The sequence below is a fragment of the Cucumis sativus genome, chromosome 3 (genome assembly GCF_000004075.3).
Source record: "Cucumis sativus cultivar 9930 chromosome 3, Cucumber_9930_V3, whole genome shotgun sequence".
NCBI lineage: Eukaryota > Viridiplantae > Streptophyta > Magnoliopsida > Cucurbitales > Cucurbitaceae > Cucumis > Cucumis sativus.
In genome coordinates, this window is record NC_026657.2 from 20641298 (window position 1) to 20664260 (window position 22963).

Consider the following 22963-nt stretch of genomic DNA (forward strand, 5'->3'; position numbering starts at 1 on the left):
TTAAAACCATGCAATCCTATGCAGTCCGGCCACGGACTATTATTCATTCTAAATTATTTTACCATATAAATTCATTTTAATCCATCACAATAGAAAACATATATATAATATAACTTTGATTACAATGTTAGATGGTTGAAGGAATTAGAAACGTAACTATCTCTTCCTGGAACAAATGAACGGAACAAAAAGAAAAAAACAAGACGGAAGGAAATGACGTGAAACTAAGAGTTACTTTGGTGGGTGATTTCATTCATCGTCTTTATAAGGGTATTCTTCAGGGACTTGCTTCAGCAATTTTACTTGCAATTCAAAACTGTCGTCTCCTCTCAGCATGTCCCGTAGCCATGTTACTTCTGTTTTCATTGACACCTGATTCAAGCACCATACCACAATCAGAAAAATAAACTAAATTCATACCTACGAATTGATAACATAAAGGGAGAAGTGTGGTTAAAAGGTCGTTAAGTCCCCACATTTCTAGGTTTATGTCTATTGGGTCGTTGAATTTTAGAATGTGTCGAATAAGAACTTTTAATTTGTATCATTCTTGAACTTTCAAATTTTATATTTTACATCAATAAATCTCTAAAATGTCAATTGTGTATCAAATATATTAAATATATCTCTCAAAAAGAACAAAATCTAAAATAGCCATGATGATGATTAAGAAACACAAACATCTTTTGGTAGCATGTTCAACAGCTGGACACATCGAATGCTTGTTTAGGACAATATACGTGTTAGACACTAATTTTATAGTCACTATAGGTCCAAGATTAGAAATGTATCGAATATACTTAAATAAATTTTCAGAGAAAAATACATAAAACTCATTTTTTAAGCATATAATGTACAAAAATGACAGATGTTAACAAGCCTTGGTCTATCTGTCTTGTAAGTCTAATTACAATTCTGAAGATGATAACAAGCAAAATTATAGAAAATAGAGGATATTCAAATAACTCACCATCTCAAGTGCTCCTCTAATTACTCCACTTAAAATGTTGCAGTAATGGAGACCTTGGCAAGTATCAGGAAGTTCAACAAAGTCTACTAATGGATTATCCTCCAGAACAATGCTGCAGCATGTGCCTTCAGCATCCCAGTTGGTCACCGTTGCATTCACTCCCAAAAACATCTTTAAACCAACCTAATAAAAAATGGAAAAGAATTTAAGATCTCCACACTTCAAAAGGCCTCAACTTTCATTTACCAGATATTGTAAGCCAAAATTCCAGATAAATCCGAATGCCTATTCAGGGCACCACTATTATGATAGACCCCCCATAGTAAAGGTATATCTCCGTAGAGACAAGAATAGGAAGAAGAAAGAATGATTGAGAGTTAGTTGGTAGTTTTTCATTTGTGTGGACCCTTAGGAATGTGTTTGTTAGAGTGGGGCCAAGTATTTTGTTAGTTCTCTGAGCATCAAGTGTCTTGAGTGGAAGGATAAGGGTATCGTCTTTTTGGCTAAATGATTTCGGTATAGACTCTCATCAGAGAAGTGTGGAGATATTGAGGAGCTCTCAAATCCTTCCCCACGGTTGACAAATAAAATTGTGGCTAAGGCCTTCACAATTTTGGTATAAGAGCCATCTTTCTTGGTATGGTTGGTAAGATGGAAGCTAAGGTAATTGATCAGGAAGAAAATTTAGAGGGAGGAAGAAAATTTAGAGGGAGTAACCACAGGGATGACTGAAATGGAAAGTAGAGTAGAAGCAAAATTTTTACAAGCAGATGAACAATTAGCATTTGAAAGGAAGATGGAAATACAATTTGCGGAAGTAGAAGTTCGAAGGACAATGGCCGAACAAAAGATTGAGAATAATCAGTCAAAATTGAGTGAGGATATGAAATTGTTGATACAAGGGATGTGAGTGATGGGAAGTGCTTCAAAAGGATCCACATCTAGTCAAAAAACTATTACAGACAAGGGAAAGGGAATAATGAACAAGGAACAAGTTCATGAAGAAAAAAGTGAACAAGAAACTAACCCGATGGTGGATGAGGGAGTTGGAGTACCATGCGCACCAAATATCCATGAGATACTCCTTTTCGACATGAGGCTACGAATACTGGAGGTGCCAATATTTAAAGGGGATGAAGAAGGGAACGTGGATGGATGGCTACATCGTGTGGAGCGCTATTTTGTGGTGAATAGATTGACGGAGAGAGATAAGCTGGATGCGGCGGTTCTGTGCTTGGAAGGGGAAGCTTTGGATTGGTATCAATGGAAGGAGGATAGAAAGAAAATCTGCAAGACAACAACTGGGCAGAATTCTGAATGCTTCTGTGGGTGAGATTCAAGTCGTCCGACCAAGGAGATAAACAGGTAAGGTTTATTAAATTACAGCAGAAGACCACCATGAGGGGTTACTGGCGGTGGTTTGAACAATTTTCAGCCGGTCTTAAAGATATGAGTGACGCAGCCTAGAAAGTAAGTTTGTGTGTGGGCTGAAGGAAGAGACCCAAAGTGAGATCCGAAAATTGAATCCAGTGGGCCTAGAGGCTAAAATGTTAATGGTCCAAGTAATTGAAGATGATCAAACGGTCCAATTGAAGAGAATTCATGGGGCAAGTGGAAACCCTAATTTATCAATTAAAATGCCGAGTAGTGGGCCAAAGGGTCAGGAAGTAAAACCAGGTCAAAGGCATCGGTTTGGGTCGCGACATCAAGACTGATTACAATTAACCCTAGCCAAAATTCGTCGTATTCGTCCACGACGATTACTTCACCGAAGGAATCAGATCGGGTCAAAAGACGGTAGCTGACGATTTTACATTTATTATCGAGCACTGAACCTTGCCACTATACCAGATAAGTATCCGATTCTTGTTGTTGATGAACTGTTAGATGAATTATTTGGGGCAACCATAACTTCTAAAATTGATTTAAAGTCAGGTTATCATCAAATTTGGGTGCGATCGGTCGATGTTCATAAAACAGTGTTTCAAATCCACAAGGGGCACTATGAATTCCTTGTTATGCCGTTTGGGTTGAAGAATGCTCCGGCAACATTCCAATCATGAATGATGTTCTTTGTCCATATTTACGCAAGTTTGTTTTGGTTTTCTTCGATGACATCTTAATTTACAGCAAGTACTTGGATGAGCATTTGCACCAATTGGCTATGGTTTTGGAAACTCTAGTAGCTCGTCAACTGGTAGCAAACTTTAAAAAATGCCAATTTGCGGTAGACTAGACTGAATTGAATACTTGGGCCATATTATCTCTTCAGAGGGGGTGGCAACGGATCCAACAAAAATAGAAGCTATGGTTGAATGGCCAGCACCCAAGAACGTGAAGGAGCTATGTGGATTCTTGGGGCAACAAGGTATTATCGAAAATTCGTTGCAACCTACCGCTCTATTGCACTGCCCTTGACACAATTGTTAAAGAAAGGTAACTTTAAGTGAAATGAGACGGCCGAGAACGCATTTCAGCAGTTAAAGTCAGCAATGATGTCTTTCTCGGTGCTAGGTATTCCTGATTTTTCACAAAGTTTTGTGCTGGAAACTGATGCTTCGGGAGTGGGAATTGGGGCTCTCCTAATGTAGAATCAACAATCAGTGGCCTTTTTCAGTCAAGCTTTACCTATTACCCATAGGTTTAAAGCTGTTTATGAACGGGAGCTTATGGCCATAGTACTGGCTGTTAAAAAATGGTGACCATATCTATTGGATAAGCCTTTTGTGGTGCGTACACATCAGAAAAGTTTGAAGTTTCTTCTTGAACAACAGGCAATCGAGGGAGAATATCAGAGATGGATCGCTAAACTATTGGGGTATGATTTTGTGATCAAGTACAAGAAAGGATTGGAGAACAAAGCGGCCGATGCCTTATCGAGATTACCACCGATATGTGAATTGGACCTCATAAGTGTTGTGGGCAGGCTAAATCCTTTGGTTTTCATTGATCAAGTGGCTGGAAATGAATCTTTTAACAGTAATCGATTATCCTTGATAAATGGACAGCCAGCCCCAGATGGATATTCACTACAATGAGAGGTTCTATGCTTTCACATTCATGGTCATTTGGTTCTTCCAGAGGATTCACCTACTATTCCTTTATTATTAGCTGAATTCCATAACAGCCCGATAGGGGGCCATCATGGTGCGTTGAAAACATATCAAAAGATAGCAAGGGAGGTCTATTGGCGAGGTATGAAAGCACATATCCGCACCTATGTTGCTGAATGTAGGTGTGTCAGCAAGCCAAATATTTGTCTTTAACTCTGGCCAGTCTCCTTCAAGCATTACCCATTCCAGACCGTGTATGGGAAGATATTAGTATGGATTTTATTGAGAGTCACCCCAAATCCGAGGGTTACGATGTCATATTGGTAGTTGTAGATCGTCTTTCCAAGTATGCACATTTCATTCTCTTTAAACATCCATTTGGTGCAAAAGTGATAGCTGCTGTTTTTATCCGAAAGATTATTCATTTGCATGGATGCCCTCGAAGTATAGTGTCGGATCGTGATCGTATTTTCACAAGTCTACTTTGGGAAGAGTTGTGGCGGTTGTTGGGAACTCAATTGAGACGAAGCACCACTTACCACCCCCAACCGGATGGTCAAACTGAAGTTGTCAATCGAGGGGTGGAGACGTATCTACGGTGTTTTGCTATGAACACACCTAAACAATGGGCTAAATGGCTAGCTTGGGCTGAATTGAGCTATAACACAACTGTCCATACAGCCACATTGATGACCCCCTTCGAGGCTCTCTATGGTCAGCCACCCCCCCTATAATACCATATGTGAAGGGCTCGAGTCTGATGAATGAAGTAGACCATTTGATGAAAGAAAGAAATGAAATTCTGGGCATATTGAAGGCCAATTTACTAAAGGCACAGCAGCGAATGGTCAAATATGCCAATGCTAAAAGAAGGGAGGTACATGATTGGGTTTATGTGAAGTTACGCCCTTACCGACAGTCCTCTCTCAGCCGTTTTAAGCACCCCAAATTGGCCCCAAGATTCATTGGTCCATTTATGATTATGGCACAAATTGGTCCATTTGCATACCGGTCTTTCATGTTTTTGTTCTTCGCAGTTCAAACAGGCCACTGTTCCCAATTCCAAAAGATTTGGCTGCTGATTTGTCTATGCAATTATGTCCGGTAGAAGTGTTGGGAGTTCACAAAACAATAGAAAAGGAGGACAACTTAGAAGTTTTGATCGGTTGGAGTGAGGGTACACTTGAAAGTGCAACATGGGAACAAGCCACTCTTATTCAAGAACAGTTTCCTGAATTCCACCTTGAGGACAAGGTGGCTCTTTGGGGGACGAGTAATGATACCAGAGTAAAGGTGTATTCCCGTAGAGACAAGAATAGGAAGAAGAAAGAATGATTGAGAGTTAGTTGGTAGTTTTCCATTTGTGTGGGCCCTTGGGAATGTGATTGTTAGAGTGGGGAGAAGTATTTTGTTATTTCTCTAAGCAATTACTTTAAGTGTCTTGAGTGGGAGGGTAAGGGTATCTTTTTGGCTAAATGATTTTGGTATACTCTCATTAGAGAAGTGTGGAGAGATTGGGGAGCTCCCAAATTCTTTCCCACGGTTGATAAATAAAATTGTGGCTAAGGCCTTCACATATTATCTAACAAATCTACCATGCTCTTCACACAATCCCCCAACAAAACTTCTATTTTTGTCTGTTGTTACAAAGGACCACACTCATAGTCATAGGTAAAATGCACCAAGCGTCTAACATTATGATCAAAATCCTGCAAACAAGAGAACTCCTGTCTCATAATGGTATAAAACATTCAAATAGACATGAATAGAACCACTCTAGCTAGCTGCAAAAAGCCTATTGCATCAAAATTTATACACTGTGACTGCACTCGGAAGCTGCCCCTCAATTGCAGGTCAAAATTTCAGATAGTGCCAACTGCCAAAAATAGCAGTGCCCATCTAACTAATATGAATATGTGAAAATCATGTTGTGAATGGGAGATGACAGGGCACTTCAACAGCCTCGCGATGGTTTTCAGGAAGAATAAAATACTTTGGGATCTGTATTAAACTACAATCTACCTTTGCAATCACATCAGCTGTCTCTTTGAAGTCCACACATCTAGAGATATTAGATTTTGCTAGAAACTCATCAATCAGCCTGATTCCAATATTATAACCCCTGAAAAACAATTAGTCAGATCACTGAAACTCATCGATCAGCCTGACTTCAATATTGTAGGTTTTTTTTTTTGGGGGGGGGGGGGGGGGGGGGGCGGGGAAGGGAGGGGGGTGGAAATATCAAGTAGTATTCATTCAAAAAGGCAAAACCTAACATCCTAAGGGTTGGGTGGAGGGAAAGCCCCTCCCCAAGGAACTACTTACAAGTTACAAATAGATTGCAATCCACATGAATCAAGGAAATAGGAATATTACAAAAGAATTTACTATAGTTATGACACCACAAAGAAGTATTTAACTGAAAACAGCACAAAAATAAATCAAGAAAAGAAGACTTATCTTTGAAAATTCTCCTATTCCTTTGCACCCACAAGCTCCACATAAGAGCTTTTATCCCAAGGGCATTAAGTTTTAACACTAAAGAGTTTTTAGTAGTTTATCAATGAACATAGGAAGTATTGAAAAGCATAATATGCCTACTATCTACCTGTCATGCACACTATTTCTTTTTTATGAAAAACCAACTTTTGTGCAGAAGATGAAAGAACTAAATAGGAGAATATAATTCCATCATACCTGGACAGCAGTTTTGGCTCTACAACATTTTGTTATAAAGAGACTTGTAGGATTTTGTCTTAGGTAAGTGGCCATTATGAAGTTTGAACCTAATCTCTCCACGTTCCTTCATTTTTCTCACATGCCTCAACACAATTAGGTCAGTCCATAGTGGTTTTCATGCATCTAATTTTAAACTCTCCAGCTAAAGTTCAAGCACATTTCATAACAATGCTTCTGTAAAACTATTATAGAAGGAATGTAAAAAAATTTCCATAATGTACAAAACTTGGTACACCACAGAGGTATAACAATTTTGCTATACATGTCCTCTAATTGTCTTAGCCTTCCTATGATATCACACAAAGATAAGAGTCAAGAAACAACAAAGAAATAAAAAAGCGTAGACAAAACCAAATAGCTAATTCAGACAAAAAGACACAATTTATCTCTGGACAAAGCAGAATTTTAAGCTATGAAAAAGAAATCAGATAAAAAAGCACGAAGAAGTGGAGTAAAATTACATCTGATCGAGCTGCTTGTTAACCTCCTCAACCTCCTCTAGATCCGTAAGCAATTGACGGACAGTCGCTCCATAAGTCAAGGTAAACAGCTCCGCATTCTACATCAATTCACCTTTAGCTTCTTATCAATAGAAGATGACCCAGTAACATAAATGAAATTAAAAAAAACCTAAAAAAAGTACTTTCGAATACATCTGTAAAATTTCCTCCCTCTTCCCTCATATTTCCTTAAAATTCCTCAGAAACCAAACAGCAGAAACAAAAATAAAAGAGAGACTAGTAGTTGAGAAGCTTACCACTCGCTCAACACTAGCGAAGATTGCATCACCAGATCGAGGGCCAGCGGTCGGCATGATGGATCTGAATTGTGAGCTGAGCACAAAGGAAAGTTATCGAAAACGTTGTACTGATTGGCCCTACATAAGTGAAGGATAGAGTTAGTCTTGTGTAGATTTTGGGCTGAATGACCCAAATCGGCAAATCGCCAACATAGCCCAAGAGTAAAATTCTGAGCCTTGCGAAGCGTTCATTGATGGAGATCAAAATGGGGAATTTCATTACTGTCTTTACAGCAAATGAAAAAACTTGACACCCTAATGAAGGAATATTACATAGTTAAGTGTAGTCCGGAGACTTAAGTACCGGAGGATTGATTCGGAAAGCGAAGAGTGTATCCGACGCCGATGGTAAGGGCGGTTCCGGTGCAGAAAGACTTTGGAGCAGAGAAACAAACTCCTCAAAATACCATTTTCGTCCTTCGTGGATTCCAAATTTCGGGAAAAGGGCAAAACTAAAAACAAAAATAATAATAAAAATAACGTGAGAATGATAAAATTTAATATAACATTTTGAGAAATAGCACATCTCCCAAATATTAAGAATTTTGACAAAATCGATTTATACCTGTTTATAGTTGTAGTAGGATAGTACGTGTTTTCACATATACAGTGTATTTGTAAACTAACCGTTTTGAAAAATATTAAATATTTATTTTTTTAATATCTCCTAAATATATGTCAATAATTTTAAATAATTGTTTAGATTTTTATAATTTAAATCAAATTAATTAAGATTTATTTATTTAATTGAGAAAATTTATGTTTAATAAAGATTTATCCTAAAAAATTGCTCAATTATTTTGAATCCTTCTATTTTGTATTCAAATATTATGAAATCTAGTTCGTAAATGAATGACAATCATTAGTTCGATATTTTCATATAATTTATATTTTAAATTATTTTAAACAAAATTATTAGATAATACATAGTAAGAATAGTTAACAAAAAAAAATAGCTACGAGAATTTAAACAAGAGTCATTATATTTCATAATATCTTGATTTCAAATATTACAACATATCTCTAAAATAATGACAATCATAAATGAAACATTTTTGTATTATTTATATTTCAGGTTATTTAAAAAAAATATATATCAAATAATACATAGTACGTATGGTTAATAATAATTTAAAGTTTTATCAACCCTACAATCGTGCTAATTATGATTATATACTTATTTTGATTGATTTTTATTAAAAATAAGAGTGTGCCTCTGGTATCGAATAATTATTTTTTCACATTGTGTTTTTTAATCACGTTAATATTCATATTTATTTTAATTAGATGTTTTATTTCTAATCATTCTTGTTATGCGTGTCTAAATCAAGAAGTATAGTGTGTATGTTATACTCCTTTACGAAGGATAATACGTGTTTTACATATACAGTATATTTGCAAACTACAATCAGTTTTGAAAAATATTAACTAATTTATGATAGTTTCGGGATTGACAAAATTCTCCAATATCTCCTAGAATTCATAATAAATTTTTGGACTTTTAGTATTTAAATCAAATTAATTAACATTTATTTATTTAATTCATAAAACTTATGTTTAATAAATATTTCCTCTAAAAAATTGTTAAAAGATTTTCAATTGTGCCTTATTCATTAGATTTCACATTATTTTGAATTCAAGTATTATGAAATCTAATCCCTAAAATAATGGATATCACTAATTGAATATTTACATATTACATATATTTCAAATTATTTTTTTTAAAAAAATTATTAGATAATACATAGTTATTTTAATTTATATTTTAAATTGTACACTTATTTGGATTGATTTTTATTAAAAAATGTATTTTGCAAACAATCTTCAAATTTGATAAATTTTAATTAAATTTGCTATTTTGTTGGTGAACAAGATTGGAACGACCTCCTTTATAATAATGACAAATATATATACAAAATTTTCAAATGTTTTATATTTTAAACAATTTATTAAATAATAGATAATATATTTTTAATAACAATTTGAATTCAATGATATTTTTACAATTAATTGAATCTTCTTCCTTTAGGTTTTATTATATAAAAGAAAAGAAGAGATTGAGAGAGAGACAGCAGACAAGAGACAAACACAGTGAGAGGGATAATTTTTTTCGTGCAAACAAGAGAAAAGAGCTCAAATGAATCTCGAATGTATGAAGAACTCACCGATTTGAGTGGACGAACTCACCGATGTGTATCTTGCTAAGAAATATATAAAGTTTGCATTCTTTGGTATAATTTCATGATTTCATATTTATTATAGTATCAATAATGCTCCCCTTTTCAACTTGAAGTTTTCAGCTATGTTTGTTCCACATTCAAACTCTTAGATTGAATGTGTCTCAATTTTGCAATTACCTATTTTAAATGAACTGCGTCTTTTGGACCTTGAAATAGATTTTAAATTTTGCAGGCATGAGGTGAAGCTTTACATTAATGACAACTTTTATAATATTTATGTTTTTGGAGGAAAAATTTTATGTAGCATATGTAAATTTCAATTACAATGTATTTGGGGTTTATGTGAATAATTGTACTTTTCATATTGGATAGAGGCATTTAAGGGATTGTTTCATTCATTTATTTTTCTAATTCTTATGTTTTTCTATTCTAACAATTTAAAACTATTTTTGCTATTTTTCCAAAGTAAAACTCATAATTTGTTGTTCTTCTTGACAATCCAAAGAAAAACTGATGGCCTTCTTTTCCAGCCTAATCTGCCAATGGACCCCTCTTTTTACAAATATTTAGAAAAATCACTTGTATAGACATGATTACAAATGTCTCAAAAAAAATTATTTTCCTAATTAATTAAGGTTGTTGTGCCTCGTATACTATGATGGTCATGCTCCTATTCGATGCCCTTCAAAGTATTGCAAAGGGATTTTTTAGTCTCGAGAGATAGCTGTTGGATACATATTTCATTCTCCTTTAATTTTTCTACGTCTCTTATATTGCATGATTCTTGTTGAGACATTGTTATAGACGAGGGAAAAAGAGGTATTGGTTATGACAGATGTTGAGAGGGAGTTAGAGAATGCTCTTATGAACGATAGAGTTGTATTTGATCTAAGAGTGGAGATAGCTCTAAGAGTGGAGGTAGCGTTGGGTAGCAAAAATGGGCATCATGGTGAAATTAATGATGAGAGCAACGAGGATGGAGACAGTTGGTATCATGGTGGAATTATGAATTTCATCGTTTGATGATGACTAATCTGCCTAACTATTTGTGGTGGTAGGATTATTCTATCAATGAATCCTTTTGAAGTCTTCCATTTAGAAACATGGCAGACCAAGAAGTTTGACTCAATAACATAACTAGGCAACCAAAAGGTCACGACACTAGAGCATAAGGTGTATTGGTTCATGTTTCTAACCTTACAAGCAGCAAGATCATGAAAATATGGGATCTTGTAGTAACCAAATTCGCCAAAAATGTAAGTTATCTTATGCATATTAACTTGAGGATTTAGATGATCGTCTACAATCTCGAACTCATGGTGATCAATTTGTTGCACTACATATCTTTTGGAACTCATACCAACAAGTTTCATGAGTGATTCTCCGTGGTCTAACAATACTGATTCTTGTTTTGATGTGATTTCTCTACACTTGGAGAATAATTATTGATGCATGCCTTTAATGTTATCCATGAAATCAGTGACAGGTAGTGCCAGCGCATCTTTCAAAACTGCATTGATGCACTCTACGATATTAGTTGTCATCTAATTGTATTGATGATAGAAACACGAGCATGGCAACATAAGAGAATCATAATGAAACACTCTAATTTCATCTAATTAACATGAAATTGAAAACTAAGAAAAATGTAAATGGACAATTGAACTTGTGGCAAAATATAAAATAAAAATTAAGTTTATGGCCTTGTTGGATCAGTATGGCAACCCTAGAGGGGGTGAATAGGGTTTAAATAAACTTTTTGACAAATAAAAAGTAAAATGAACTTATTAGATATTTTTTAATTTAAATAAAGAACTTTGTAAACTTTGTTAAATAACAAGATTGATAAAAAGATATGAATGGAAGCATGTAATCAAACTCAACCAATAAGAATATGTAACTAAAATTGAATTAAAAAATAACTAGAAAAGAGTTAGAGAATAAGACACCGTAATTTTATAGTGGTTCGGTTAAACTCAACCTATATCCACTTTCCCAAGCACCTCTTGGAATTTTGATTGAAAATCTTCTTTTGACTCTTTCCACGGATTTGAGCCGAACCGATTCTTGCTCCTTTTTCGGGTTCAAGAGCAAACCCGATCCTTTCCACGGGTTAGGATCCAACCAGTACAATATGTTGAAGTTTTTAAATCACACAAAAGAAAACTCTCTAAAAGAGTGAGTATACAATTTGAAGCTTACAAATTTAATCATCACAATACAATAAGAAGCTCTCAAGAATAAGATGTAAAGAATAAAAATTGAAAGCTTTAGAGAGAATAACAATGTTGGCTTTTTGCACTTTTTGAGGATTGTAAAGAATTAATGAACTTGTCTCATTTAAAATTTGGGAAAAGTGAACTATTTAAAAACAGAGGAAAAAAAAATTCAAAATCATTTTGGGTCATTAGATATAAGTAAAAGAAAAATGAATGGTTGAGATTTAAACTTAATTAGCCGTTAGACACAATACAAATAATAATATAATAATATGTCTTTTCAAAATACTTTGTTTAAAAAGAAACCAATAAAGCAACATCACAATTTAAAAAAAAAACTAGCCGTTAGACACAAGGAAAAATAATAATATTAAAGTCATTTTCTTTTTAAATTCATTTTCTTTATAAAAAGCTAATAAAACATAACCAAAAGCCACATTTGTTACTCCTCCATTGCTCCAAGTGGCTTTCTCTAATTGGTTCAAATTGAATGCTTGATCGCCATGTTACCATCTCGGGTATTTTTCTGTTAAGCTTCTTTTAGCAATATTTTTTTCGTTTGAACTTCGATTTGGGTGATTCAAGAGGCGTTAGAATCATTTTTCCAAGCTCTACGATATGGTCTATTCAAATTAATAAAATTGTCAATAAAAAAATCAGATTTGTTATCATCAAAACATAAATTAACTAAATAATTAAAATAAATTAATTTGAGATTAAGGGCCAAAAAGCCAACATGCCTAACATTTTAAATTTTGCAGGAATGACAAATTATAAAGCCCAACCCAATTGAAATTTTTGGATGACCAAAATGTCTTCATAGTTAAAAATGTGATTATCGTCTAATTGCTATCTGATTGGCATCTTATTACCACTAATTATCAATGATATCGATTACTATTTGATTGTTGTCTGAATGCTATTTGATGTACATTATTATCTAATTGTTAATGATAGTGATTTACCATCTCATCATTATTTAATTTAACGTGAGATCATTTACTATCTATTGGCCTTTTTTTATAATTATCAACTAGTTTATCGATAACCTTCTCATTATCTTTCATCTTTTGTCAATTATTAAGTAGTTTTTTATTACCACCATATTATCATATAAACCTTCCATTTTTTTTGTCAATTGCTAAGAATTTGTTCTTTTACATTATGACTATCATTTGATTACCTTACATTTTTTTTTGTTAATTTCTAAGTAAATTTTTTATTATTCTTCATTTTTGTAATCTATATAACATTGTCGATCACCTCATTAACACTATGAAAAATGACCATTGGAAGCTTAAACACAACGACAAAAATATTGAAATTGTATCACTTGATTACTTTCTGATTATCCTTTGATTACCTTTTTTTTTTCCAATTTTAGTTGGCTTTTTGAAATAGACATTTGATTATCATCTGATCGTGACATTCTACTTTTTAATTTTTTTTTAATTTTAGTTAACCTTTTAAAATAATCATTTAATTTGATTGTCTTCTGATTGTCATCTTTACCTTCTAATCGTCACGAAATTTTCAAGTCCAACAAAGTGGATCAGAGCTCCATGTGATACATCATTCTCTTTTTCCTCGTTTGTATTCTAAAGGCAGCAAAATCTGATTAGAAACTCTCTCTTCCACCACCGTCGCCGTCGCTCTGTCAATATGAATGGACTAACCAAAAAGAAATCAGAAGCTTGGAGTCTCAAAGAACTGGCATAGAAGAGGTTCAGAGATTTCAATCTCAAGTCTGCTCTCAAGTACTCCAAGCGAGTCCATCTCCTCGATCCAAACCTTAATGCGTGCCACCAAAATCCTCACTTCCTTTCATATTCCTTGAGTGTCCTCCGACTCTTCAAGTTGAGTCATTCGCTCACATTAACATGTTAAAGAAACAATATAGTTGTATCCAAATAAGAATCCATATTTCAATTTTGAAGAGGCGTTCAAGCACGTAGGCGATGTGTATGATTTTTTATCTGATGAGGTTAGGAAGAAGGAAAGGGGGTAACTTTGGTATCTATACAAATAAATTATAATTTTTTATTTGTCCAATATTATTAATAATTTTTACCATATTTGCATATACTAAATAGATGTGATATGAGTTTAGTTTTATTGAAAGATCTTGATGTCGAGTGCAAATTTCCTATTATTAATTTACCTTCCACCTTTTAATATAATAGTTATTTATCATAAACCGTGTAGATACCGTATTTTGTCCTGCCTTTTTATTTTTTTTATTTATTATTCTTTTAAAAGAATTTGAATTTGAACTTAAATTCTAAAATTTAAATTCTTAATTTTTAAATTTATGTTTTAAAACAAAAACAAAAACATATTTAAAATTAAAAGTAAAGATTTTTTTTCTTCTCCCTATTTTTCTCAACCATCCCTTGTTTTCCTCGGTCACAACCCTCCCACTTTCTCCCAATCTCTCACGTTCTCCCACTCTTCCACCTTATTCCGCAATCTCTCACGTTCTCCCACTCTTCTACCTTCTTCCGCAATCTCTCACGTTCTCCCACTCTTCCACATTCTTCCCCTTTCTCTACTGTACTTCATTTCACTATCTAAACCTACTCCACTTCTATCTAAAAAATGAGACATTGCCTTATAAAAAGAGAATGAGAAGATTCAAGTAAGGGTAAATTTTTTTTTTGCTAGGAGGATTATTTGATAGAGAAGAGAGACACGTAAAAGAAATTTTTTTGGAAGAGGAGAAGAGGATCAACCCAGAACATTTTGCATTTAAGGCAGACCCTGTAAGTTCTTTTTTTTCTTATTCAAGTGGATGATACTAGCTTAATTATTTGGCACCCATTTGGGTGCTGTCTTAATTATTCATTTAAACCCTCATTAATTAGTTGTTGTGTTAATCATTTGGCACTCATTTCACATCTTTTAATTATTTGTATCATTTGAATCATTTGGCACCCATTTGACTATTTGATTGCTACCCTAATTAATTAGTTGTTTTGCATCTGTTTAATTATTTGGCATCCATTTAAGGTAGTAGTTAATTAATTTGACACTCATTTGACTATTTGATTACTGCTTGATTACTACGCTGATTAATTTCGATCACCGATTCAATTCCACAATCGTGTTCTGTAACCAAAGAATGGTGGAGAGACTTTTGTGGTCGTCTAAGGCTTGGAATCAATAAAAACGATCAAGAATCCAAGAATCGCAGGAGAATTTCAAATTTCAAGTAAGTGTTCTTGAATTTATATTTGAGAATTTGCACTAGATATCAAAATCTTTCAATAAAATTAAGCCCTTATCACCTCTATTTAGCATATTGCAAATATCGTAACCTAATGTAGTTGAAATAATGCAACTAATTTTTCAAAATGTAATTAAACTATAGTCTCTTATCTAATTAACTAGAAAATTTATCTGTTTCGTCTTTCAATTTTTAGTTTTATTTATATTTTTTTATTTCTTAATAGAAAAAAAAAAACCCATTAGAATACTTTTTACAATATGGTTGAATGCCTTACCAATCTACTTATTATTGATTATAAATAATTAGTGTACGATTTGTCGCGACGTGATCGCTACGCGGAGCAGCCGACCTCCCATTTAATTAATTTTAATAAATAATTTTGGAGTCACCACCAACCACATTAGGGTGTGATTGGTCACCCAAAAAAAGAAAAAAATGGTTTGCGTACATTTAGAGATTTAAGTTCGAGAGTCAGTTGTGTGTAGGGAAGGTGTTAGCACCCTACAACACCCACAAAATGGTTACCCAATTTTATCTTTTAAATTAAATTATAGAGGTTCACAAAAGAAAGTTTTTATTTAGGTTTTGTTTAAATGTCTCATGTTTATCAATTCATATCGAAGAAAGTAAAACCTATGCATGAATTGATGATTATGGCTGGCATAGGAGCCATTAGAAAAATGAAGTTTATTTTTGTTTTAAAAGATTTTTTTATTCACCTTAAGAATATTAAGACACCAAAATTTGATATTTTAATATCTATCATATGTGTTTAATGAGAATTTTCATGTATCTAAGAATTAATAAATTCATGGAAAACACTACTCAGTCTCATTTAAAATATGAAATGTGTTTATTTAAAAACAATTTATTAATTAAATTTCAAACAGAAAAATTTCATGTATTCATGAAATTTAAATTATAAAATTCATAAAAAAACAATATTTTTCTCCAATTTACATTTTTATATTTCAATTGGAAAATGAATAATAACAATGAACAAAACATTATGAAATTTGAAAAATACTTGAAGGGTAATATGTTGAGATAAAATAAATACATTAAACAAATACATGATAATGTAAGCAATATGCAAAATGTACAAGATGATTAATTAATACAGCACATGCAAGATAATTAATTAATACAGAATGATGCAAAATAATTCATTAATGCAGAAAGATGCAAAATAATTCATTAATGCACAAACAGAAATAAGCAAAATAATTAATTAATTCAGAAATATAAAAAATAATTAATTAATTCATAAATATGCAAAATAATTAATTAGGTCAGACCAGAGTAATGGATAATTAAACGAGGATGTCAAATGGGTGAAATAATAATTAACTGCAGAATGCCAAAGTAAGTTTAATGCAAGATGTCAATAAATAATCACAGTAGTTAATGGATGTTAAATAATTTTAGCAATATGCACGTTGATTAATTAATTAATACAAAATACAAATAATTTGAATGAGTAATTGACATAAGATGCCAAATGAGTGTCAAAATAATTAACAATATGCAAACAATTAGCTCACAGTGGAGGATGCCAAAAATTAAAACTGTCAAATACATTGTGCTAATTAATTAACAATGCATAATTAAGAGAGTATGTCAAATGAATAGTTATTTTCAAATGCATAATTAACACATATGCCAAATGGATAATTATTAAAGCAAGATACCAAATGGATACACACAATTAACACATAATGTAAAATGGGTGCCTAGATAATTAAAAAGATAGCAAATAATTAAATCGCCAAATGGGTGTTAAATAATTAAGACATCAATCAAATAATTAACACATCATTTAATTAATTAACCAAATGAAATAATTAACATAATTAACATAGCACCTAAATGGAGGCCAAATAATTAATCCAGAACACATTCATTAATTAAGGCATTAGCCAAATGGATGCCAAATAATTAAACAGATGCAGTAATCAGCAGCACCTAAATGGAGGCCAAATAATTAATCCAGAACACATTCATTAATTAAGGCATTAGCCAAATGGATGCCAAATAATTAAACAGATGCAGTAATCAGCTAAATAGAGGTGATAAGGACTTAATTTTATTGAAAGATTTTGATATCTAGTGCAAATTCTCACATATAAATTCAAGAACACTTACTTGAAATTTGAAATTCTCCTGCGATTCTTGATGGTTTTTATTGATTCCAAGCCTTAGACGACCACAAAATTCTCTCCACCATTCTTTGGTTACAGAACACGATTGTGGAATTGAATCGGTGATCGATTTTGATGAGATTTTAAAGAGTAAGAATATGAATTTTTTCAAAAAATCTTCAAAATTTGCATCCAATCTCCACCAAAAACCTAACTACAATTGAGCAACAACTTCAATATTTATAAGTGAATTAAGATTATCAAAATTGTGACACTTCATCCAAGGAATCAACAGGTGGAAGAAATAGAAAAAATCTCACCTCTTCAAGAAATTCAATTTCAATTTGATTTTTCAAAATTGATTTTCTAAAAATATTTCTTTTTAATTTTGTATTAATTAATCTAATTAATTAATATTAATAAAATAATAATATTATATCAAACCCGATCAATCTAATTGAAGTAATTTGAACTTTTTGATATTTAAATCTTATTTCAATATCATTTTATACTAAAAAAATTCGTTAAAAATTAATTCGAACTATTCAAATTTTTTTATCATCTTGTTCTAAATTTTATTATACCAATAAGTTAGTAGAGAGACCTAGTAGACCTATAGATCATAGGCTCCAACAATCCATATTAACTAATAAACTCTTTTAGATCAAGCTAATCAACATTTGTTTATTCCACTAAAGTCTTATAGTTGCATTCCCCTCATAATAGATATTTTTATATTCATCTGATATATAACCATGTTTAGTAAGTTAACCCTTCACAAGTTGTTCATAATCTCATTTAGATCAATTTACCGTTTTACCCTTGAGATTACTTCTTGTTCCTTAAGTACCATTGATCTTCTAATGAAAAACTAGTTTAAACTCCAACCTATAAACCGAATACCTTTCAAGCCAATGAAAATGTGAGGCCTCTTGTTCAAGACCTAAATTTGGTACATAAGGGAACAATCTATCTATTGACTCTAAAGAGGTTAGGAGTGAATTTCATCTTACACCATATGTCCCCAACTATCCATCCAGTCTTACCCATGAATTAGGAGGCATATTGGGTGTAATGCACGTACCTCTTATTTTGTTTGTTTATCAAGTGTTGGGAACAATTAAGAATTATTCATAGGTCTCAGGCTAAGTTAAATGAATCGGGATGTCATTTTGGAGTTAGCAAAGTAGAACAAGTGCCTTGGAAAAGGAATCTCGAGGTAGAGAGGTTTAGGCTCGATCTTGCCTGACGAAAGGGAAGATAGAAAGCATTTGAGAAGTGGAATCTCGAGCAGCCTTGAGTAACTTCAGATGAGTTTAAAGATAGAAGAGTAATCATGGAGCCAAACTTGGTGTTGTTCGAACGAGATTTAGAGATTGAGGGAATTGAAGAGCTCTCTGGCGATCTTGGGGTTGTGTTTGATCGAGACTGAATGTAGGAAAAAATAATGTAATAATTTTCTTTTAAAATAATATTAGTAATATTGGCTAAAATTTTATTTATTTATTTTTTAAAAAAGTAAAAAAAATTGTAATAACATAATATCTTATAATATCTCATTTTTATTATTTTATAAAATAAAAATAAATCAATTTATTATTTTAATATCACATATATCTTATTTGTACTATTTTAAGAAAAAATAAATAAATTTGTTTTAAATAAAATATTCTAGTATCAATTTTGACTTACTAAAACATTTTAGGAAAAAAAATTAATTTTAAATAAAAGTATTTTAATATTCATTTGATGTATTAATTTATTTTTTACAAAATCTCAAAATATCTCATTTAATTTATTTTAGGAAAATGAAAATTTGTTTTATTAACATAATATCAAAATTTAATTTTATTCTTATTACTTTTTCCTAATTTGTGGTACATTCCGGGTCTATAAATAGGAACCTTTGTCATTTGGAAAAAAGAGGAGTTTCTTAGACAAAGAATTCTTCGAGGAGAAAAAAAGTTCTTACAAAAAAAATATTTTTTTGGAAGAATCTCTCCGAAATCGAAGAAAAATTTCTCCAAAATGTAGTTTTTTTTATTCATTTCATTAGGTTAGTGTCTTTACATTTTTTATTTTTGTTTCAGTACTTTTTTTTTTATTTCTCTTTACCAAATCAAATTTCTTGTTGAAATAGACTTTGTTAAAGGTTGCATGTGGCAGGGTTTTACTCTCAAGGATCCGCACCTCATTGATGAGTAATTTTCTTTGGGATTTGATCTTTCTTTTCTTTTCTATTTTTCTTTAAAGACAGAGAGAATGAAAAAATTGTATAAGATTTTTTAAAAAAATTTTTGGCTTTCTTTTACTTTTATTATTATTTTTATATAAAAAAAACTTTAGTTTTTTTCTTCTCCCTATATAATAGAGAAAAAGAAAAAAAGGCATAAGATTTTTTTTTTTAGCTCTTAATCTTTATTCTTCTTTCTAAAAATATGGAGAGAAGGAATGACCAGTAGAGAATTATATCATTATTATTCAAATATAAGATAGTGCCAGCGCATCTTTCAAAACTGCATTGATGCACTCTACAATATTGTCATCTAATTGTCATCTAATTGTATTGCTGATAGAAATACGAGCATGGCAACAGAAGAGAATCATAATGAAACACTCTAATTTCATCTAATTAACATGAAATTGAAAACTAAGAAAAATGTAAATGGACAATTGAACTTGTGGCAAAATATAAAATAAAAATTAAGTTTATGGCCTTGTTGGATGAGTATGGTAACCTTACATGGGTGAATAGGGTTTAAATAAATTTTTTGACAAATAAAAATAAAAAGTAAAATTAACTATCTTATTATTATTACTTTATATTTCTTTCTATCACTACTTTTTTTTTCTTTCCTTATTTTATTTACTTGATTATGTTTTCTTTTATTTTACTTATTCACATTAATATCATAATGATTATTGTTATATGTACTTAAAAGGTAACTTTTTTTTTTTTTGTATTTTAAAATTTTCAAGGTTTTAAAATTATTCCAATTTAAAAGTCTCTATGCTTTTTTTTTTTAAAAAAAAAAAACTCTTTGTTAATCATTTAGCAAATTTTATCTATAATGTTATAATTTAGTTTTAATGTTTTTAAATTTTCAAAATTTAATCTATAATTTCATAAAGTTTTCTAAATCAATCTTTTTTAATAACTTAACCATTTTCTTTAAATAAAATCCTATAATGGAATCTAAGAAATTTGGGAGTCCGATTTTCTAGATTTCTTGAGGTGAGGAATCACAACTTTGGAAGTCTAAGATATGATCCCAAGAAAAAATGAATTTAATTAATGTTTTAAAAAAAATTCTTTATTCGAAGACTAACCTAGGATAAATTTTGAGAAATTGTAATAATTCCTCATTATTTTCTTAAGGTGAGAAGTTTCCTTCCATATATAGTCTAATTAATGAAATATTATTTGTAACGACCCAACTTTTCTAACTAAGTCGAAGTCATTAATTTTGACAAAGAGACCTTGATTGACACAAAATGTAGTAAAATTCATTAGAAATCATACGATCAAAGAAAACAAACTTAAGTCAAGCCCTATTTCAAATAACCAAAACTTTAAAAGTACTGTTTACAAAATAACAGTTCGTAAACTCAATTTCATCACAAAATATTTTAAACAACCTCATGTACTAATGAAAAAAAAGAAAAACATAAAACGGAAGCAAATTAAAATATTCCCTATGGCAATCCTCGCCGGTTTGCCACCCTTTTTACCTTTGCCTGAAAAAGTTAAACATAAAAGGGGTGAGTATAAACATACTCAATAAGAGACCCGCTACTGGTCTCATTAGGGGTAAATAAACTATTAGCTCTCTATGGAGTACCCTGCACAGTCACAGTCTTGTGATCCCGTATGATACATGCAATTAGTCTAACGCCCCGAATGACACATAATCAGTCTAGTGTTCTGCAGAAACACGTATCAGTCTAGTGCTCCCGAAGGATGCACATATCAGTCTTGTGATCCTGAAGGATGCACATATTAGTCTAGTGCTCCCGAAGGATGCACAAAGGGGTGGTGATCCCGTAGGACACCGGCAAGGTAACTACCCAATAGGAAACTAATAACTTTCCCCTCAGTCCATTTTAAATATCTTAACAGTCATTCACAGTTCAGTTAAATATCCTCATCACATAAACTCCTCATTTAACCCCAAACAGTCGTCTTACTCTAATTTAGCCCAAGGTTAGTCAGAAACATAACAGTACATCAGTCAACAAACTAAATATTCATAATATCCTCCTCAGTCTACAAGGGCACAACCATGACGTCTCCTTAGCTCACAAGAACACAACCATAACAATATCATACATTTAGTCTAAACCAAAACACACCAGTTCAAAACTACCCCTATATAGGAAACATCTACGAGTTTCAGTCATTCCACATCCACATCAATCCATACATGTATATATAAATTTCTCCCAGTCAACACAGTAGACATTACACATTAAGTTCACATCCAAACATACATCATAACCGTCATCCCAATTCAGTTTAGATATAACATTACAATACATACAGTCGATACATCTTAATTTTTATTGTTGAGTCCAGTAGAAAATCCATTACCTCAAGTTTATGTAAGTTCTTCAATCGAACTAAAACCAATAAATCAAGTCCTAAACATAAACAAACGTAGAATCAACGTCCTAAATAATTTCATCCATCCAATTCAACCTATAAGTAAATTCCACAACTTACCCAAAAAAATGGATAATAAATTCCACCTCAACCTTTTTGGAAAAATTTAAAGAGTCGCTCACTTTCAAGGTGTACCTTCAAAATTAAGCATTTCGCCAACAAGAGAGAAAGGTCATTCTTAGGAGAAATCTGAGCAGCTTTTGCTTCAAGGCGTCTAAAGAACTCATTATGAAGAGTTTATAGCTGAAATTTTGAGGTAAGAAAGTTAAAACATTTTTCAAAAACTTTGTAGAAGGAAATATTTTCATTTGAGTTGTGGAGTTTACATTATTAAAATCTAAAGTGAAGTTAAGGTTATGGCCAAAAAAGTGATTTCTTGGTAGTGTACGTGGTTGGCCGAAAGTCATGGATTGTTAGACGAGATGGGAATGAATTTGTGGTTGAAAGAGGTTAGCAAGGACAGTTGAGTATGGGTTGGATGCATCGCCTACGCGCAAGGTAAGCCACATCCATGAGTGCGCGGCCATGCAAGCATCCGATAAGCTCTACACGTGCACAACGACCATGCAAGATGCGTTGGATGCTCGTAAGATGGCCATGCGAGATGCGTTAGGCACACATGGGCAAGACCCCTTGTGAGATTAGCACACAGTTGGACTGCCCAGGCCATGCGCGGGCGTGTTAGCCATGCCACTCACCCCATGTGCACCAACCATGCCAAATGGATGTTTTTGATATTTTGAGAAGTTTTAAGTAAAGTTTTGATGTTTTTATGATTAAAGGGAATTATATGAAATTATTTTCTGTTATTTCAAATCAAGAGGAGATTGGACAAGTTTACAGACCAAGAGTTTAAGCTACTATCTATGAGTGACAAAATGAGTTTAAAGTTGATTTACAAATATGATTTGTTATCAAAGGTTTTAAGTGAAGGGATAAAAGTCATTGGCAACGAAAGGTTTTACAGAAC

At 32.3% G+C, this 22963-nt stretch overlaps 1 protein-coding gene across 1 annotated transcript; it reads right to left on the reverse strand.

The window, feature by feature from the left end:
- LOC101223076 (trafficking protein particle complex subunit 3) lies at positions 1 to 8026 on the reverse strand. Its single transcript, XM_011653165.2, has 6 exons — positions 7866 to 8026; positions 7520 to 7639; positions 7224 to 7321; positions 6046 to 6145; positions 971 to 1153; positions 1 to 372 (listed from the first exon to the last, which is right to left on the reverse strand). The coding sequence occupies exons 2-6, from the start codon at positions 7574 to 7576 to the stop codon at positions 250 to 252; spliced, it is 561 nt and encodes a 186-aa protein (XP_011651467.1). The 5' UTR covers positions 7577 to 7639; positions 7866 to 8026; the 3' UTR covers positions 1 to 249.
- Positions 8027 to 22963: the final 14937 nt, after the last annotated feature.

Coding starts and splice junctions, on each gene's coding strand:
- LOC101223076 (XM_011653165.2), bottom strand. CDS start 7,576: ATGCCGACCGCTGGCCCTCGATCTGGTGATGCAATCTTCGCTAGTGTT. Junction 7,322..7,519: donor TCGCTAGTGTTGAGCGAGTG/GTAAGCTTCTCA, acceptor GAATTGATGTAG/AATGCGGAGCTGTTTACCTT. Junction 1,154..6,045: donor CAGCTGATGTGATTGCAAAG/GTAGATTGTAGT, acceptor ATTTTTTATTAG/GTTGGTTTAAAGATGTTTTT.